The following is a 19,830-nucleotide window of genomic DNA, read 5'->3' on the forward strand; positions in this document are numbered from 1 at the left end:
CCTTGTAGGTCTTCAAGCAAGGGCTGGAAACTTATTGAAAACATAATAAAAGGAATTCCTTCGTGTATGGGTCACACTAGGTCCTTCCTTCTGGTGTTCATTTCCAATTCTATTATATGGCTTGTTTGAACAGAGGTGTTTGTATGTGGTCTTCCCACTTGTTGAGACCATGGACTGTCATTTTGCCTTTCTTTGTATCCCCATTCCTTAGGACAATATCTGACACTGACTAGCACTTAATAAATGACTATTAGACCACTGAGGTCCTTCAGAATTCTCATTTTGTGATTCTATGATTGCAAAGATAAATAATATATGATATATAAATTCAAGGAATTCACATTCAGTCAGGGAAATGAGGATGTGTATGCAAATAGCTGCAATGCAAAAGAAAAATGCACAAGAGATAGAGCCTCCAAGTAGTGAAAAACAGGGAAGATTTCATGGAAGAGCTACACAGAACTGATGATGGGTATTAAAGGATGGGTAATATTTAGAGCTGAATATTACAACTGTTTTCTGTGTATGCTTTTTTTTTTTTATCTTTTTTATAGTTCATTGATGGCCGCTTGGATCTTCTCAATTCTGGAGAAGGATTCAGTGATGTCTTCGAAGAAGAGATAAATATGGGAGAGTATGCTGGTAAGAAATGTTTCTTTTTTCCTCAGTCATAGTCAGGTGGTATAACTCAGGGCCTCCATTCCAGAGTAGAACGTGATGTCCTCCTTATGGAGCCAAATATTCCTTCCTTGTGGTTTGTTGTATGAAATGACTTCCTTTTACAAATGGTGCTTGAAAGGGTTATTATCACTTTTCCAATTTCTAATTATAGGAAGAGTTCATGTATCATACAGGTATTTGGATTACATGATTTCTTAGAATCCTTCCAGATTTAAGAATCTATAATTTTCTAGGGTATATAGAAATGTGTTTCTGTCATATAGAATAGTTGCTTTTATGTAAGATATTTTTATTTAATATTCAATTCCTTTTCCTGAGCTGACATAAAATCATAATCTCTCAGCTCCTAAAGAGACCTTAGATTGTAGAATGATAGAACAGAAATGTACCTTAATATTTAGAACTGGAAGGGTCCTTAGACCATAAACTGTTAGAACATCTAATCCAACCTTTTCATTGAGGAAACTGAGGCCATTGATAAAGCTGAAATTAGAACCTAACTTTCCAGATTCCTACTCTAACTCTGCATATTGAGTTATGAAACCTGCAAGGAAACTCATTGTCCCACCTTCAGTTCCTCTTTGACCCATCTCATGGTCATAAAGTTCAGCATCATTTTCTTCTCTCTATCCTCTCTATCCCTGGTCTGGGGCATTTAGAATTTCCATGTAGTTTATCATGTTTTGACCTTTCTAAGGACCTGATATGAAAAAGATAATGGAAAAATTCTGAAAGCAAATTGATCCAAAAGATCCTGGCATCCAGAAGGTTCATAATTTAATCAGTTGGGTGTTCCTTTTCCCTTGCCCATCACAATTAACTCATCCTTCAGTAGATAGTAAATAAGCTGTGGGTGACTAAAGGAATATATCTGCTGGTGTCCATCCCTCTAATTATGAACCTCTTCAAATTTAGCTAGGATGTTTTCTGGTACAGACCTACAGTCCACTCCTGGATCAATATTTGAACCCTCTCTAACATTCACTGTAGTACCTGCCAGAACTTGTGCTCCTCAAGCATGGCCTTCATAAACACAAGGTCACCTCGGTGCCAGAATGAGGAATTGGAGTAGAACTGTAGGAAATAATTAAATGATATCTTCTTTTAATTCTCTTTCCCTAGGGAGTGATAAACTATATCATCAGTGGCTCTCTACCGTGAGGGTAAGTGAATGACCATTCTAGTTGATGTCTCCTTTCTCATTACCCCCTTTTGTGAGTGTTTGTACCACCACTACCACCCACAAGCACATTGTTAGTATGCAACCATCTGGCTCTTTAATCTGAAGTTGCTTTTGTTTAAAATGCCAGGTCATTTTCACGCCAGTTGGCAAATAGAAGAATAGGACTCTCTGAAGCCATTCCTCTGTAGGGAAAAAGAAGAAATAATTTCTCAACTTTCCATTAGAGAGAGTCCAGCTCAAACATGTTGAATGTGATGTCAGAGAAGAATTATTGGTGTTTGGTTGCCAGATCCCAGTGTAATTATGTTTATCATGTGAAATTGTTTTATTAATTTATTAATTTTTATTAGTAGCAGTTTCTGAAAAGATGGAAGCCTAGTTGCTCCAAGTACCTAACTGTTTAATGTTGTTGCAGGCTTGTTATTTTACTAAATGTTATATTCTTTCACATTCTTTGTGTGATCTTGGAATATGTTTTGGAAACCCTGGAAGAGTTAGTTTTGTTTTTTTTACTATGGTGGTCTTCCTTTTTTTTTTTAATAGAATTGCAGAATAGTATACCTGTTTGTGTGTGTGTGTGTGTGTGTGTGTGTGTGTGTGTGTGTGTGTGTACTTTCTAGTCATGTTTCTCTGTCCTTAATTATTTCCTACAAAAGAATGGAAGCTGCTTGAGAGCAGAGGTGATTTTGTTTTTTTGTATTTGTGTTCTCAGCACCTAGCCTGGTATCTGACACATTATAAGTAAATGTAAATAACTGTTTGAGGAATGAGGGTTGATAAGAGCTCTGGGTTATATTTTTCTCATCTGTAAAGTAAACAAAATAATTTCTAAAATTTTTTATATCCTATATGTACATCTGGTCTTCTTTATGGATCCAAGTTCTCTGCTGTAGAAATGACCCACCCAGAGAGGATATATCAGAGGCAGTATGAGATAGTAGGAAAAAAAGCATTAAATTTGAACTCAAGACACCTAGGTTTAAATGACAGATCTGATAGTCTAGCTCTATGACCTTGGGCCAAGTCACTTTCCCTCTCTGTACCCCTATATATTCATTTGTAAAATGGGCAAAGTCATATTATTGACTTCACTGAATTGATGAAAGAAAATGTGTTATAAATCTTAAAGTATTATAGAAATTGAAATTATTATGAATAATACTGATAAGATGTGAGAAGAGTAAGAGGTAGCTCTGGGTAATAGAAGACACACAAGACTTGAAAAATAGAAGACCTAAGCTCAAGTCCTGATTCTTCTATGATAAGTTACGTTTTAGGCATAAGGTTGGACTTTCTCAAGAGTTCATCCAAGTCAGCCTCTTCCTAAATCCCCTCTACAACCTTCCTGATTTGTGGTCATCTTATCTCTGCTTAAAGATCATTAATGATGGGCAATTCATTACCTCTCTAGATGACCTTTCTCTGTGCCAAGAGGCCCTTTTTTTAGGTAATCCTGCCTTATATCAAGATAAAATCTGCATCCCAGTAACTTCTGCCTATTACTCCCAGCTTTGTCCTTTGTACAGATACCAGGTTCTTCATAGCTCAAAATTATAGGATCCCATGACCTCAATTGGCTAAGACCTCTCTGGGTCTCATTTTTGTCATCTAGTGAATGAGAACAGTACTACCTGAATGACCTTTTCTTGCCAGGATTGTTATAAGTATCAGATAGGATAATGGATGCAAATATAATTGACAACTGAATGACACAGTGGATAAAGCACCAGTCCTGAGTTCAAATTTAGCCTCAGATACTATGACCTTGAACAAGCCACTTAAACTCTTTTTTGCCTCAGTTTCTTTATCTGTAAAATGGAGATTAATAATAGCAACTACTTCCCAGGGTTCTTGTGAGGATCAAAAAAGATAGAAATTGAAAAGCACTTAGCATAGTGTTTGGCACATCCCAAGGATTGTATAAATGTGAACTATTATTATTAAATATTTTGTAAATTTAAAGCCCTAGTTAAATATTTTTATTTGTTTCAAGATAATTTTATACTTCTTTCATTGGTCTAGGCACAGCATTAAATTCAAAGCAGAATTTCAATAAATAATTATGTTGATTGATTGATTGATGGAAGGGAATTTTAGTACTTAAACAGTATTTTAACAGGTTGCCAAACTGTTTTGGAAAGTAGGATGGAATGGATGAGTGGGTGGAAAATTTCCAGTCTTATATTATTACATTATAATACTTTCTAGGTACAGTTGTAACAATGTATTTTTTCAGTTAAACCTCAGAATACCTGATATAGGTAGGTGTCTTAGACAACAGCCCTGCCTTCATTTAGGATTTGTTTATCTGCTATAGAATTGTTCCTTTGTCATATCTTATCTATGAATAATAGAATCTCATTTTGAAACAGCTCATTTATATATTTATGATTGCAAAGCACCTTCCTCAAAACCATCTGTTAACCCCATTTTAACTTGTGTTAGGCTTAGGACTTGAACTTGGGTCTCCTGTCTCTCACTGTAAAAGCCTACAAAGTAGATTCTCTCTGTTATTTACTGTCTATGTAACTTTGACCAAGTCATTTCTCTTCTCTAGCCCTCAATTAGCTCATCTGCAAAAGGAGGAGGGACTGAAAATAAGTGATCCTTAAGGGAATCTGTCGTCCTATGGTCCTAACCAATAGCCTTGTGAGAGAGGCAGGGCAAGAATTATCACCATTTTTTACAAAAAAAAAAAAGGAAAACTGACTGAATGATCAGGGAATGAAACTCGAGTCTTTTGATACTGAGTCACATGCTTTTATTTTCTCAGAAGCTTATAAGGTAAATGATAAAAGTTCCAGTTGATTGATTGTACCCCATATCATTGTCCATACAAAGTGCTTTGGGGAATTAAATAATGATAGTTAGATTTCATGACATATCCCTTCTTCCCTTTTTCTCAACCTTTAGATGATAAGAAAGGCTGCATTCCTGTGATATAAAGAACCCAGAGCAGATAACCAGGGCAAGGAGAGTCAGCTACACAGCTGAGGGTAGTGTTTCAGCATGACTGTATAGCTCAAGCTTACTTGGAACTGACTTGTCAGGTCCAGCTATATGTTAGCAGGTAGAGTATTGTCTTCTACTTCTTTTAGACTTGTTCCAGTTATATAGAAGTATCCTGAGAAGTTACTGACCAATGGTATGAGATACTCTCCCAAAAGAACTTGAGCAAATTCTATTTATAACAATATGTGTATTTTGGAAAGAGTTCTGGACTCAGTGTCTACAGATTTGGGTTCTAGTCCCAGCTCCATCACTAACTAGCTATGTGACTTTGGGGAAATCATTTTCCTCTTCAAGACGTAAGTTTACTTCTATAGCTATTGAAGGAAGAGTTTGTACTAGATAACATCTTAGGTCTCTTCCAGTTCCAAAATTCTGTGAACTTGTATTCTAAACATAAGAGATTCAAAACTAAAATTATTTCTGCCTCTAACATTTATGTTCTGTGTTCTTAAATTCTATTTTCCAAGATCGTTTCTAACTATAATATTCTATGCTTAAAAGTTTCCTTCAACTTTAACATTCTAACCTCTACATTCTAAAATTCTCTGTTTTAAAATTCTTTAGTTCTTTGCTTCTGACTTTAGTTCTTAGTTCTTACTTTAAGTGGATAGTGACAAACCAAAACCCTAATCTCAGAGATTCTCCTAATCTAGAGTTTTAAAGCAAATCAGTGTTTCCTTCAAAATACCAAGTTTCCCTATTAACAAAGCCTATGAATAATGTTTGAAGTGAATTTCCACTTAGGCGTGTTTGTCTTATATCAAATATTCTTGCAACTTGATTTAATTTGATTCAAGATAAGATATCAGTGTTGGCTAGATATGTCTGCAGTAGAAATGGCTAATTGCTTTTTTCATTATAGAAAGGAAGTGGCGCAATCTTGAATACTGTCAAAACCAAGGCTAACCCTGCTATGAAGACTGTCTATAAGTTTGTAAGTACTGCTTGGGGACTTGGAAACAAAACCAATCTTCTTCTTGACTTTGGGGGGCTCTCCAAGTAATAATATTTAAATATACATGATCCTTAATTGCAAAAGAGATTTCTCAAAGCTGATATGCTAGCTCCTGAAGAATTAAGTTCAATTGGAAATATGAAGCATTATTCTTTCATAGGCAACCTGTTGCCAATTGGAATTTTCTTTTGCTTGCTTATTTTTTAAAGGGTAAATTTTTGTGGTTGATTTAAGACAAACTTACTAAGGATAATTGAAAAAGTGGGACCCCTTGGTTAGGATTTAAAACTAAACTTATTTAAGAATTATAATATAAAGGCAAGTAATATTTTTCACTATAACAAGATCTAATAATATTATTAATAGATTTTGACTAGACTCCTCCTATAAGAACATAGAACCCTTTCTTTCACACAAAATATATTTCTCCTGTAGATCAGTTTGCTTCCTGTCCTGCTTAATGTATCATTTCTCTGGGACTCACTTAACTATGTTTTCCATACAACTAAATCATAATATTGAAACTATGGAATATCTACTTATAATTCATCCCAGAGGCCCTACAAAAGGAAAAGAGTGTCACAGTCTAACCAGACCCTAGTAAACTTTTTTCCATCCATAATTTTTTATTTTATTTTTCAAAATGAAGAAGCTGTTTTGCAAGGTAGTGAAGGCTATTAATTGTGGGATCTAGCCTATTGTATTCCTTTTCACCTTCACTTAGCTTATTATAACCCTGTAGGAACTATATTGTTGTAGACAGACTATGAATGTCCAGTATCCCTCAGCCTGATGGAAATAGGAAACTCACCAGATTCATGATCTTCATATCCCTTATCAGTCTTAGACATTTTCCCTGACAATTGCTTCTCTTGCTAGGGTAGTTGATACTCAACTAATTTCATTCATCCTTTTGGTGCCTAGTTAACAACTGAAATTGTGGTGATTCTAAAGTAAGCCATGATTGCTGATTTTTTACCATGCCAAGCTTAAAAATGACATGAAGGCAAAAACCTAGGGATCTCCACAGATTTCAGTTTCTGAAAAGCAGCCCTATAACAGTGGTCGAAATATCTGCTCCAGCCTGCCACCAGTGCTGGGGTTATCGGCCCTAATCTGGTGAAATTTCACTAGTATTCTAGTCCTGCAGAATCCTGGTGGTCCCCTATTACAAGGAACTGTTCCTGAGCAGTTGAGATAAATAATTACAGCGAAAGAAGCTGAGCTTTGGTAGAGGGGGAGGAGAGGATGGATTATTAGTTGTGGGGGGAAAGGGGGTTGGGGTATTTTGAGCCATCAAACCATAGAAAGGAAACAAAATCTTTGCAGTGTCTTGAAGGGATTTTTTTTCTCTAACCTTTGAGCTCTGTATTTGTTTTTCTAACCATTATGTTTTCACCTGATCATCCCATTTTTCCCTTTCCCTGTTCCTAGTAATCAGAGAAGGTGGTTCACGGTGGACCAAAATCAAGCAGTCGCTGCTGGAAACAAAAAGGGATTTTTAACTTAAATTAATTTTTCATGCAGGCAAAAGATCATGCAAAACTGGGAATAAAAGAGGTGAAAAACCGCTTGAAGCAAAAGGTACTTGAAGTTCTTATTCAAAATGTATAAGCTCCGCGTATGAAATGCTTAGCCACAAAAAGCATTATGTGATCAATAGAAAGCTGTTTGATACAGTGTTGTTAGCACACTTCAAAATGCATTACCAGCTGTCCCGGATTTTTCACACTGTTATAAATATTCACAGACAAAAAACTGTCTTCAAATAACATTAAGACTTTGGCTTAAGCCTACAAAGACAAGGAAGTTCAGAGTTCCTGCTGTCAATCTGTCCCTGGCCTCCTCCATGGTGTCTAGGTAACAAAGGGCAGGGGTCTGAGGAAATTGGCTTTTCTTACCTATAGTAACTGTGCTCCCTGGAGCCCAAGTGCTTCCTTGGACACTATCCCAGTGAGCCCCAGGACAAGTAACATGGTTAATCAGAGTATAGATGTCATTTATACATGTAGCATCCAGAAACATACATGGTGGGTTTGGAGTAGCTATGTTTGTTCCCAGAATGACTCCACCACGGTGGATTAAATTATAAAAGCTTGCTTTTGTGTTGTTATTGGAAAGAGTGAGAGAAGAGCCAGAGTGGAAAGAGACTGAGTGATAGAACTACATGAAAATAAAAGGATAACATGGTGTAACAATAAAGTACTAGACTAGAAGACCTAGGTTCTAGCTCTTATTTCTCCATTGCAACATGCCCTGTGATTGACTTTCCTGAATTGATTCTTCAGTTCCCCAAGCCATAAGATCTACAAGATCTCTGAGATTTCTAAATGGTAATTATTAGATTGCCAATGTATCCTAACAGTAAAGAATACATTATCTAGACTGTCTTACATTTGATGGTATGAACATGCATACAAAAGTGCTTTAAAATTTAGTTTAATTGAATTCCACAAACATACCAAAAATCAATAAATAATTGGTAGCTAGGTAGCACCTTAGGTATAGAACTAGACTGGGAGTTAAAAAGACTTGAGAAAGACTTAAGATCCTCACTTAGATATTTACTAGCTGTGTGACTTTGAACATGTCATTTAACCTTCAAGAGCCTAAAATTTCTGCATGCAAAATGGAATAATAATGGTACCTACTTCACCGGGTTGTTGTGAAAATCAGATGAAATGACATTTGTAAAATTCTTTGCAAATCTTAAACCACCTTATAAATGCTAGCTATTACTGTCATTAATTAAGTGTCTAATGTGCAGAATACTGTATGAGGTATTAGGAAAGATACAAAGTTGAGATAAGATATGGAACCTGTTTTCAAGAGCTCACATTCTAGCAGTGAGATAAAACTTAACACAGCCCTAATACACAATACTTTAATGAACTACAAGGTGCTACGGGGAAGTCTGAGGAGCATGGTCATCTCTGACAAAGAATCAGGGAAAGCTTCCTGAAGTAGGTAGGTGGTCTTTGGGTTCAAAATTAAAAGATACATAGGAGTTCAATAGGGGAAGAGAAGGAAAGGCATTTCAGACATAAAGAATAGTTTAAGTAAAGACCTGAAGGTAAGAACAGGCTGCTTAGGGGACAGAGGGAGGTCAGCGTGGTGAAAGTATCAGTTGTGTAGAATAGAGGAATGTGAAATAAGCCTGAGAAAGTTGCTTCCTAGCATATTGTAGATAGCCTTAAATGCCAGGAAAAGGAACTTAAACTTTATTTTGTGAACAATAGGAAGCCACTGAAGATTTTTGAGCAGAAGAATAACATGACCCCAAAGATTTGTTTAGTGATGAGATGTACAATAAAGATACAGTGTTGATTCAGGATTGATACTGTCATACTGTTAATAACTTTAGCCTATCTGATTTGGAAGATGTATTCGTATAGGTAATTCTCAGTTTAGAATGAAAGAAGAATGTTGGTTTTTTGAATTGGACTATACCTTGATTCCATTCCAAAGTTCTTACTATTGACTAGAGAACCACTTGAACAAGCCTCATTTTGAAAACTTCTGCTTTTGAATTGATTTCTTAGAAGACAGACACGGTGTTATAAAACACTAGGCTTGTAAAAGACAAGGTTTACTCTGTAACCTTGAGAAAATTATTTCTATTTTCTGAGCCTCAGTTTCCTAATCTTCAAAATGTAGATAATGCTCTCTGGACCTCTGGGGTTGCTATAAGATTCAAAGGAGATAATATAATTAAAAGGACAGTTTTAAAGGGAATTTTTAAATGAGGAAATGCTTGTGTTAGAAATGGGAACAATTTTGCCTTTTCATAGTGCATATGTGGAATGGGCTTCATTTAATCAATCTCCATATCAGTCTTCAATTTTATTTAGGATCTCAATTGTTTTAGATTGATACCAGTTTAAAGTTTTAAGTCAAAAAGGCCTCTAATTACCTTGGAACATCAAATAAATTGATTCCTTTATTTTAATTGGAAGGTCAGCTCTCTCTGATTGAATGCTAATGATCTTTGCTTTGGTTGAAAATGAATATTTAGCAGCCAGATTTATAGTCTTGAAATTTAGAAGCCAGGGATAGAAATGCAGAGACTCTTAAGCATAGCCTATCACTCTCTGTTAGAAATTGAGGGTGGGAGTAGGAGGTAAAAAGGAAATGGAATACATATTTGCCTATTATTTTCTAGCAATTTATGTGCCAATCCCACACACACACACCTCCCATCTTGGTCACTGGCAGTTGAATTTGTTCACATATGTAAAACAAGGGTAAATTTCTTACTTCCAACAGTTTTTCCTTCCTCACCAGCTAGCTCTTTAACTGTCACTGGCCTCATTCTATTACCTAAAATCATTAACGATATGTTGCTCTTTCTAGAATATTCTTCCTATGCAGAATAAATACCACCAAGTGAAAAAGTCTAAGGAAATTTTGATTGGTCATTCCTAAATGTGTAAGAAGACCTTATAGATTCATTCATAGTATTAATTCACATTTCTGCTAATAACCAGAATTGTTCATGAAGCTTTTGTTGTTGTTGTTGTTGTTGTTGTTATTTAGAGAAAGGAAAAAATAGCTTGTTTAAAGAGCCTGAATCTCAAAAATCCACATCTCCCAAGCCCCCAAACCACTGAGTAGGGCCCCACTCCATTTCTTTCTCTCTCCCACTCCCCCCTCCAAGTTATTTCAAGATTCATTTGGGGAAATAATGTTCTAGAGTGTCAGTACATTTCAGGCACTATAAATGGTGAAACCTGTTTCTCTAACCATCGGATATTTTATAGAAATGTGTCTTGTCACTGTTGGACTGTTGACAGATCCATTAGTGTACCTTTTTCAATTTTCACTTCCCCTCCCTTGCTTTTACAGATTTTTGCAGACTTGATATTTTACAGTTTTTAGTAGCAGAGCTGTTTTGTAATTGAAACTCTGGCATTGTTCAGTGGGTACAAAATTTGGATCTTCTACACTGTTTTTCTACTCTCTTTCCTGGGCCAATTTAAGACTTTGCTCTGCCTGACCTTATTCAAAGCAGTTGAAAATATTTTCTTGCCTTTCCTTTTCCCTTTTGTATGACAATACATCCATGTGGAGCCCAGGAAATGTCTAAGTCAAATATCCCCTGTTTAGATTTCATCCCAGATTTAAAACAAATTTGAACATTGTTCAAAACAATTCTTAACAGTGATATTCAAGAAATGGTACAATTCTGAATTATAATGCAATTTCAGACAATTAGATCATTGTGAACAACAATATTTTAATATAATTCTGTACACTAATACCTTTCCAAACAATGTTACAATTTCTACACAGTGATACCATTCCGATCAGTGTAATGAACATGAACCAAGATACAATTCTGAACAGTGAAACAGATCCAGACAATGATATAATTTTAAGATGCACCAAGCTGGAGATCTGCCTCCTACCACTCTGCATAGCAATGATGACCTCTTCAATATAATCAGAAGCCCAGTTTGCCCTTCCTGGGCTTCAGCCTTGGGTTTGAATTGCAAATGTGAAATGCAGGGCTGACCTATTGAGAGGTCATCATGGTGTATGGAAGGTCCGTCTTTAATAGGATAGTGGAGATTGAATGGAGGCCCAATTTCAGTCTGTATTTCAAAGCAACTGAAATGGAAGTTTTCAGAGGATCCCTGTGACTGATAGCAAATAATTGTTAACAGACACTGTGGCATGGCTTTATTTCACACCTCCTGTACTTCAACCCCAAACTAATAATAAGGATGGGTGACTTATTTCTCTCCATCAGCGTAGCAAGATGGTTGAGTCCTTCTGTTACTTGGCCTCCTTTGAAGGCTAACTGCACAGAATTAAGAAAAAATGCCTGAAATACCTTCCTTGACTTTTAGAAGGGAGAGAGAATTCAGTACCTCTGAATCATTGCCTAGCCTTCTATAGCACTGAGTACCTGGGCTTGTAGATTAAAACCAAATATATTTCTTGTGTGCAGAACTCTTGTGAGGTATCTGGTGTCACTGCCCTTCTGGTGCCCCATTTTTAATATATTACTGGTCCCCACAAATGTTGTCCCTCCCCCCACAGATGGCTATTAAAATGGGTTCACATTAGACATCGTTTCTAGCCTGGAGTGTAATTCTTGAGAAAGATTTTTTTTTCAGTCTGGTAAAATTGACATAATTCAGTTTAATGAGCACAGATCACAGCCCTTTTGAAAGTTTCAACATAATAGCCCTCTTTCTAAAATGCAAGCCAGGCATATCAATTGCGATTTGGATCCTGGATCCAGAGCCAGAGATGAGGGTTCAAGCCCCACTCTGCCACCATCTGGCCATGTGGTTAAAAAGAGCATTGATGGAATCACAGAATTAGAGCTAGGAGGAATCTCAGAGGTCATCCAGTGCAACCCTCTCATTTTGGAAAGGAGCAAACTAAATGACTTGCCCCAGAGCACACAGGTTGTAAGTGGGGAAACTGATATTCATATCCAGGTCCCCTGACTCCATTTCCTTCACACTATATTAGGGAAGAATTGAGCTCTGATCAAAGGCTTTCCGATGTTTTCTGATGTTCATGATTCTCAGGTTTCTCACCAATATAAATTTTCCAAAGGAAAGATTACTGAATTTGGAATCACAACACCTGAATTCACATCCTAGCTCTACCATCTGTTTATTTTTATGTGTGAGTTTGACAAGTTACTTCCCTTCTTTGGGCTTCAGTTGCTTCATCTGTAAAATATAGAGGTCTGACTAGATGATCTCAACTTTCTTTTCTTTTTATTATAATAATCATCTCATAGTTCAGTGATGCTTTTATAGTTACAAAGTCCTTCCTTTTAAAACAGTTCTTCCCTTTTGACTGATGACGAAATTTCAGATCCAAAGAAATTGTGACATTCTCAAGGTCACACCATAAATGTCCAAGGCAAAATGCAAACCCCTATCTCCTAACCCCAAGTTTAGAACTTTTTACATTATGACATCAGTCTAAACCCCATGATCCTGGGAGCCCATGATCCAGATAGCCCTATCCACATTCTATTATAAATACAATAAATTTAAAAATATAGCATATAAAAGATTATCAGACAACACTAGGATCCACCATAACCTGGTTTTGTAACTAAAAAAAGCATAAAATTAGAGGTCAGAAAAATGGGTTCATATCCCTTTTCCACCTCACTAGCTTATTTTATAAGTCACTTTCTCTCTTGGTACCTCAGTGAAACCATCTTTAAAATAGTTCTAGGTAGCAATGCTTAATCAAGGCATTGCAAAAGTTAATGTGAAATCATAGTTCTTGTAACATGTCTGTGCTAACACTTTTTTGTCTGAAAAGCACTAGAAGTTTTTTAATTTCCCTGGTACCTTTGGCATCATGGAAACAAATTTGTTGTTTACATTAGCAAAGAATTTTGTTTCCATTTTTGACTTTATCTCTGTATACTGGAAGGGTCAGATACTAATCTTTGGTTTTTTAGGAGAGTTCATAATGTGTGTGTGTGTGTGTGTGTGTGTGCAAGCTGAAGGTATGTACTGTATAGAACAACCATGTTCACACCTTGTCACACAGCTGTCAGTTCCTCTTCTCTAAATGCATTAAAAATCTTGCTCTGACTCAATCAAGGAAATTCCAACATTGCTCTCAATTGGGGATATCAATATTCATTTCCTAATTTGCATTTCTTCTCTTCAAGCACCTTGGTTGTAGATGTGTTAGGCTAGCAAAAGAAAGGGCCTCTCTGAATGCAGGCAAGAGAGAGGGAGAGGAGTGAAGCCACCCTTGAGAAATCTGAGTCAGAAATGCTAAGGAGTTCTCAGACTATTCTGGATTATGAAGCATTTCTCTTTCATTATAGATAGCAAACTTGGAGCCAAAAATATTTTCTCTTTGAACCTAACTTTAACACTCAGGTGTGGGTAATGTAAAGCCTCCAGAATGAGAACTCTTCCCAACTAAGTGCCTACTATGTACCAGCCACTGTAGTGGATATTGAGAATATAAATAAAAAATCAGATAACTCTTCTCCTGATGGCATTTACATTCGACTACAGCTATACAACACATGTACAAATAACTCAATGTAGTATGCAAATAAATTAAGTAAAAGATGACTGGGAGATGCTAGCAACTGGAGGAATCAGGGAAGACCTTTTGGGGGTGACAGTTTTACTGAGGACAGAATGGAACTATGGGTGACAAGAGATAAAGGTGAGAAGAGAGAGAATTTTAGGTACAGGGAACAGCCTTTACCAAGGCAGATGGCATGTTAATGCGGGGAATAATATCAAGGAAGCCAGTACTTGACTGGAACGTAGAGTAAATGATGAGGACTAATGGAAAATCAACCTGGAAAGATAGGCTTGAGCAAGATGTCAAAGGCCGTTAATTGCTAAATAGAGGAATTTGTACTTAACCATCACAAGAACAAGAAGTCACTCAAGTATCTTGAGCAAGAAGTGATGTGGACAGAGCTATGTTTTAGGTATATCTATTTGGCAGCTAAGTGGAGAATAGATTATGGAGAGGAAAGAATAGAGGTAGGGAGACCAATTAGGAAACAGTAATCCTGGCAAGAAAGACTCTTTCCTCTTTCTCTTGGGGACACTATATTGTCTCAATCTCCCATGCTCCATATACTCCTCACTTTTACCCCAAGCATTCATTCTGTAGCCAGATCTTGTCATTTCTGTCTCCACATCTCTTATGTCTTTCCCTTCTCTTCACTCACACAGTCATAACCCTTGAACATGCCCTCATCCTCTCTCACTTGAACTATTACAATTACTTCCTAACTGGTCTCCCTGTTTCTAGTCTCTGCCTATCCACTCGACTACCAGAGTGATTTTTCTAAGGTGCGGGTCTGATCACCTCAATCCCTGTGAGCAAGTCCCAGTGGCTCCCAGTTACTTCTAGGATCAAATATAAAAACTTCTGTTTGGTATTTTCATAGCCTAGCCCCTTCCTCCTTCTCCAGACTTGTTGATCTTTTCTATTCTCATGCACTCTACAGTCTAGATACATTATCTTACTGTTTCTTACGTGCAATATTCTCTAGCCTAACTGTATGCTTTCCTTCTTACTTCTGCCTTTTCACTCTTCCCTGGCTTCCTTCAAGACAAGCCAAGCCACATCTGCATCCAGGATGCCTCTCTTGATTCTCCCTCTTTCCCCTACTGCCCTACTCCCCTAATTTTCTCCCTAAAATTACTCCTATCTACTCTACATATGAGTGTGTGTGTATGTGTGTGTGTGTGTGTGTGTTATATTTAGTTATATATATATGTATATATATACATATATATATGTATATATATACATATATATATATAATGTTTTTCCTTTAGAATGTGAACTCCTGGGGCAGCTAGGTAGTGCAGTGGATAGAGCACCAGCCCTGGAGTCAAGAGGACATGAGTTCAAATCCAACCTCAAACACTTTATAATTACCTGACTTTGTGACCTTAGGCAAGTTACATAACCCCATTGCCTTTCAAAAACCAAAAGGAAAAAAAAAAAAAGTGAGCTCCTTGAGGGCAGGAATAGTGTTTTTGTCCTCCTTCATGCACTCAGTGTTTAGCTGTGTGTAACCTAGGCATCACTTAATGATTAACTTGAATATGTATGAATGGAAAGAAAGTAGAAGATGAAAAAGATAAGGAAGTAAAATCATCCAATACTTGATAATTAATTTTCTGTTTGGAGTGAATAAGAGTTGAAGGACCAAGGAGGAATATATGGTTATCTACCTGACTAGAACAAAGTGCTGCTCTAAATAAAAATATTAGACAAAGGAATGGTTTTATGGGTAAAACCAATGCGTGCTGGGGATTTTTTTGACACATTGAGTTTGAAGTGCCTGTTGAATGTCCTGGTATTGATGTCTAGTAGGCAGGTTGAGTTGTAGTTTTTGAACTCAAAAGAGGATATAGATTTGGGAGACATCTTCATAGAGGTTATAGTTGAATTTATGAGAACTAATGAGGTCAGTGAGAGAGAGTAGAGATTGTGTTATATTAGAGCTGTACTTACCACCTCTACTAGATTTTCAGCTCCCCTGGGTTCATTATCTTTGTGGCACCCACATATTCGAGAATAGGACCTCATACAGAAAACAAATGGCAGAACTTTGAAATTATAAAAAAACTTTAGAACATAAAATAGAGAATATTTGGTTTTGGCTTCATATCCCCAGAGATCATCTTGTTCTTGGCACATATTAGGCACTTGATAAATATTTTTAATTGAGCTTAACTAGACCTGGAAGAAACCTTAGAATATTCAATGTCCAAACATAGAATATAAAATGTCCACTGAAAAAAACATTAAAATATTACATTAGAGCCAAGAATATTAGAGTTAGGTAAGGAAATTATAGAGCATAGTATTCTAAAAGATCTCATATTGAGAGAACTGGTTTTAAATTCAAAAAGACCTCTATTTAAGGCCTATAGCCCCTGGTAAGTTTCCACAACTGTGAATTACAAAACAGAAAAAAAACTTTAGACTCCATAAAGCTAGGATCCTGTGGACATTTTACCTAAGAAGGACCTTGAAATCAAAACGTTCATTATGAGAAGTCAGAGCAGAAAGACTGTTCCTTCCACCACCAATGTTCTTGCCCCCTTCTAGCTCTATCATTCTGGGTTCTTCCAGTCTACCTTCTCAACTCTGGTGGCAGAGTAAAGCAGCCAGAGCACAGAGTGTTGGGCCCAGAGTCCAAATCTGGTCTCAAATACTTTCTTAGTTGTGTGGCTCTGGGCAGTTTGCCTCAGTTTCCTCAACTGTGAAATAGTATCTACTTCACAGAGTTGTGAGAATTAAATGAGATATTTTTTAAGTGCTTACCACAATACATAGCACTTGTAAGTGCTATAGAAATGCTTATTCCCTTTGCTTTATCTCTACCCCCTTCTGTTTTTGGTGTTCTATAATTTTTAATTCATTTTTATGGCCACCATCTTCTTATATATTTCTCTTTTCAAGATATATAGTATCCTGCACTGTTAATTTTTTTAATTCAAAAAATTCGCCCGTCCATTCACAAAAAAATTTTTCCTGGACCATTTTAACTAATAGCATTGCTTCTTTTACTTACCTTCTTCATTACCACCACACATACACATTCATAAACATACACAGTCTCACTTCTCCTTTTTGTGAAGCATTGCAATCACTATCTAGATCTAAAAAAAAGTCTCTTCTTGTTCTCTGGAGTAGGCAGAACCCATCCACCTCTTTGTTTTATTTGACCTAAGAACTTTAGGTCAGCTTATGTCCAAAAATCCCATTTCTAATTGGCTATCATCTTACATATCTCATTATTGTACCTTACCAAGACTGAAACTTAAGGGGCCATGTCAGAGGTCATCTGATCAAAGCAGGGTCTCTTAGTAGACAACCTTCAGTCACCCTTGAAAAGATTGTGTCATTCTCTTACTATTGTTCCCAAATGCTGCAGAGGTAGATAAAGTTTAGGTTTTTCAATTCAGCGACCTTTATTCCCAAAGAAAAGCTCAATGTTTATGGAACATTTGCTATTAAAAAGTTTCAGTGTTCAGCTCCCAACAGCTAGGGAGAAAATACATATAGATTAATAGCCATACTGTAAAACAGATGTAAATAGTTAGAAGGATCCTTCAAACATCAAATATTAAAACATGCAACAACATAGGATTCTTGAATTGAGGGGATCCTGGAATACAGATTATCAGAATTTAAAGGGACATTAGAGATCATCTAGAGAAACTCTCTCACTTTATAGATGGAGAAATTGAGATTTAGATAAAGGAAATAACTTGTCCAAACACACCTTAGTGGCAGAACTGAGAAAATTAATCTTGAAGCCTACCATCTTCATTTTAGCATTTTATATATTTAGTCCAGTGTATACCAATGGTAGCATCACTAACTTTTTTTCTACCTCACAGGATATTGCTGAAAATGGCTGTAGCCCAGCCCCAGAAGATCCTTTACCAAAGGTTGCTCTTTCACCACTGGCTGAAACAAAGGATTCCAAACTCAGAGAAGACAGGAGGCCCATCACTGTACACTTTGGCCAGGTATGTATAGAGTCTTTCTTGTTCAGCTTTTCCAAAATGGACTATTCTGAAATACTAGCTGGCCTTTCTAAATTCACCTTGATTTTCAGAATTCAGCAAAAGCTGTTCCCAACTTTTAGAATTCAAAAGTATTTTTCTGTTCTAAAATCTTGCTCAAGAAATTCCCAGAATTTGGAAGCAAAGTGCCATGCTATGGCAGTCAACTCTTTTGACTCTTATATGAACTCATTAAGTCCAACAGCTTCTGCTTTCACTACCTGAGTGAGAACCAGCTCATTAGAACCTTTTAGCATAGCAGTCTCCTTCTCTGTATCCCCAAGTAAAAGGCAACAAACCTTAGCTTTAAAAAAATCAATTTGGTTGTTCTTTATTAATATACTCCCAGAAAATCCATATTAGAAGTCATTCTCTACAGAGTAAGCTTCCATGTTCTGAGGCAAGCAAGCCAGAAGTAATTGTGTCTATTATAAGTGATGGGAACATTCTTTGTGGAATGTCTTTCCAAAGTTAAACATGGTACCCAGATATAAAAAATTACTTCTCTTTTTCAGTTCACTTCACTATGATCATGCTTTTGTACAAAGAAGGAATCTTGTCTGTTCTTCATCAGCTCTTTTGATTGAATTAGGTTTTTTTAATTTCTCAAATTCTTGTCAGAACAAATGTAAAATGATTCCTTTGATAAGGTAGAGTGTTGTTAAACCAAAGTCTTCTAAGGGTATCATTGAAAAGAAGAATAGGGGATAGCATAAGACACAAACCCAAAGGCATGTGAACACAACCAAAAACTATGTCATAATAATGTTGCTAATATATTACTAATACTTATATATTGCTGTGTTGTTATCTGTTAGACTGAGCTTCAAGAAGTAGGAACTTGGACCTAAATACCTTTATATGTCTCTGTGTGTGTGTGTGTGTGTGTGTGTGTGTGTGTGTATGTGTGTATTTCTCTTAACACCCATCTACCATCACCTATTACTTAGCATAGTAGGCACATAATGAATTTGTTGAAGGAACAATTAGCCAAATCAAAGCAAACCATGATATTCTGGTCTGTTACCTGAGAGAGAGAGAGAGACTGGAGATGGTCACCAGAGGCCTCAGATTAAATTCTAGCAATTTTAGTATTCACCACTATCCCCTCCCATCCAACCCAGTATTAGGCTGCTTCCCTCAGCTATACAGCTTCTTATAGTGAGCAAAATACTTTTTTTTAAGTTTAGTTTTTCATTAGGATATTGACAAACATCAACAAAATAAACTTTTCTATGTATAAAAAAGAACAGAAAAAGAAGAATTATAAGTGAAATCATGAATTTCTGTTATCTGCAGCACAGAGACTTTTTGTAATATAAAATTAAATTTAATACAGGAGTGCCAAAAACGACCTTCCTTGTCTTTGTCCCCTTCTGAAATTCCTTCTTCTCTTTTCTGAATAATTTTTTAAATATTTCATTGATTCCCTTTCTTTTTTCTTTGCATCCCTGTGACTAGTTCACCCTTCCCAATGACAAATGACAAATAAGTATAATTAAAAATAACAAATCCATACACTGACTAGGTCTGAAAATGTAACTTATTCTATTCCTCCCTTCTATCACTTCTCTATCGAGGGGTGAAAACATGATTGAATCATTATCACACTTCTGGAGTCATGATTGGTCTTTGCATTCATCAGAATTAAATATTTTCCCAACCATTTATGCATCCATCCCTTTGATCACCTATGCCACAATAATATTCTCATACATCCCTATATCATAATTTTTCAACTGTAACTCATTTGATGGGGATGCTCTTTTTATTTATAAATCTTTGCTACAACACAAAGTACATAAAGTACATAAAGCATTCTTGTACTTAATTTTCTCTTTCTTTTATCTCTTTAGGCTATATGCCTAGTAATGTTTTTGCTGGGTCAAAAGGATGACTTTTGGGGTATAGTTCCAGATTACTTGTTGGGAATGAAA

At 36.3% G+C, this 19,830-nt stretch overlaps 1 protein-coding gene across 8 annotated transcripts in view; it reads left to right on the forward strand.

Moving 5' to 3' along the window:
* DENND1A (DENN domain containing 1A) overlaps positions 1 to 19,830 on the forward strand; it is a 709,454-nt gene that overhangs the window by 598,142 nt on the left and 91,482 nt on the right. For 7 of the 8 annotated variants that reach the window (XM_074211609.1, XM_074211608.1, XM_074211610.1 and 4 more), the window contains exons 15-19: positions 555 to 642; positions 1,804 to 1,844; positions 5,739 to 5,810; positions 7,359 to 7,415; positions 17,726 to 17,857. In XM_074211609.1, coding sequence (XP_074067710.1) covers positions 555 to 642; positions 1,804 to 1,844; positions 5,739 to 5,810; positions 7,359 to 7,415; positions 17,726 to 17,857 — 390 coding nt within the window. The other variant, XM_074211615.1, reaches the window with a different exon arrangement.

The sequence above is a fragment of the Macrotis lagotis genome, chromosome 1, assembly GCF_037893015.1.
Source record: "Macrotis lagotis isolate mMagLag1 chromosome 1, bilby.v1.9.chrom.fasta, whole genome shotgun sequence".
Lineage (NCBI taxonomy): Eukaryota > Metazoa > Chordata > Mammalia > Peramelemorphia > Peramelidae > Macrotis > Macrotis lagotis.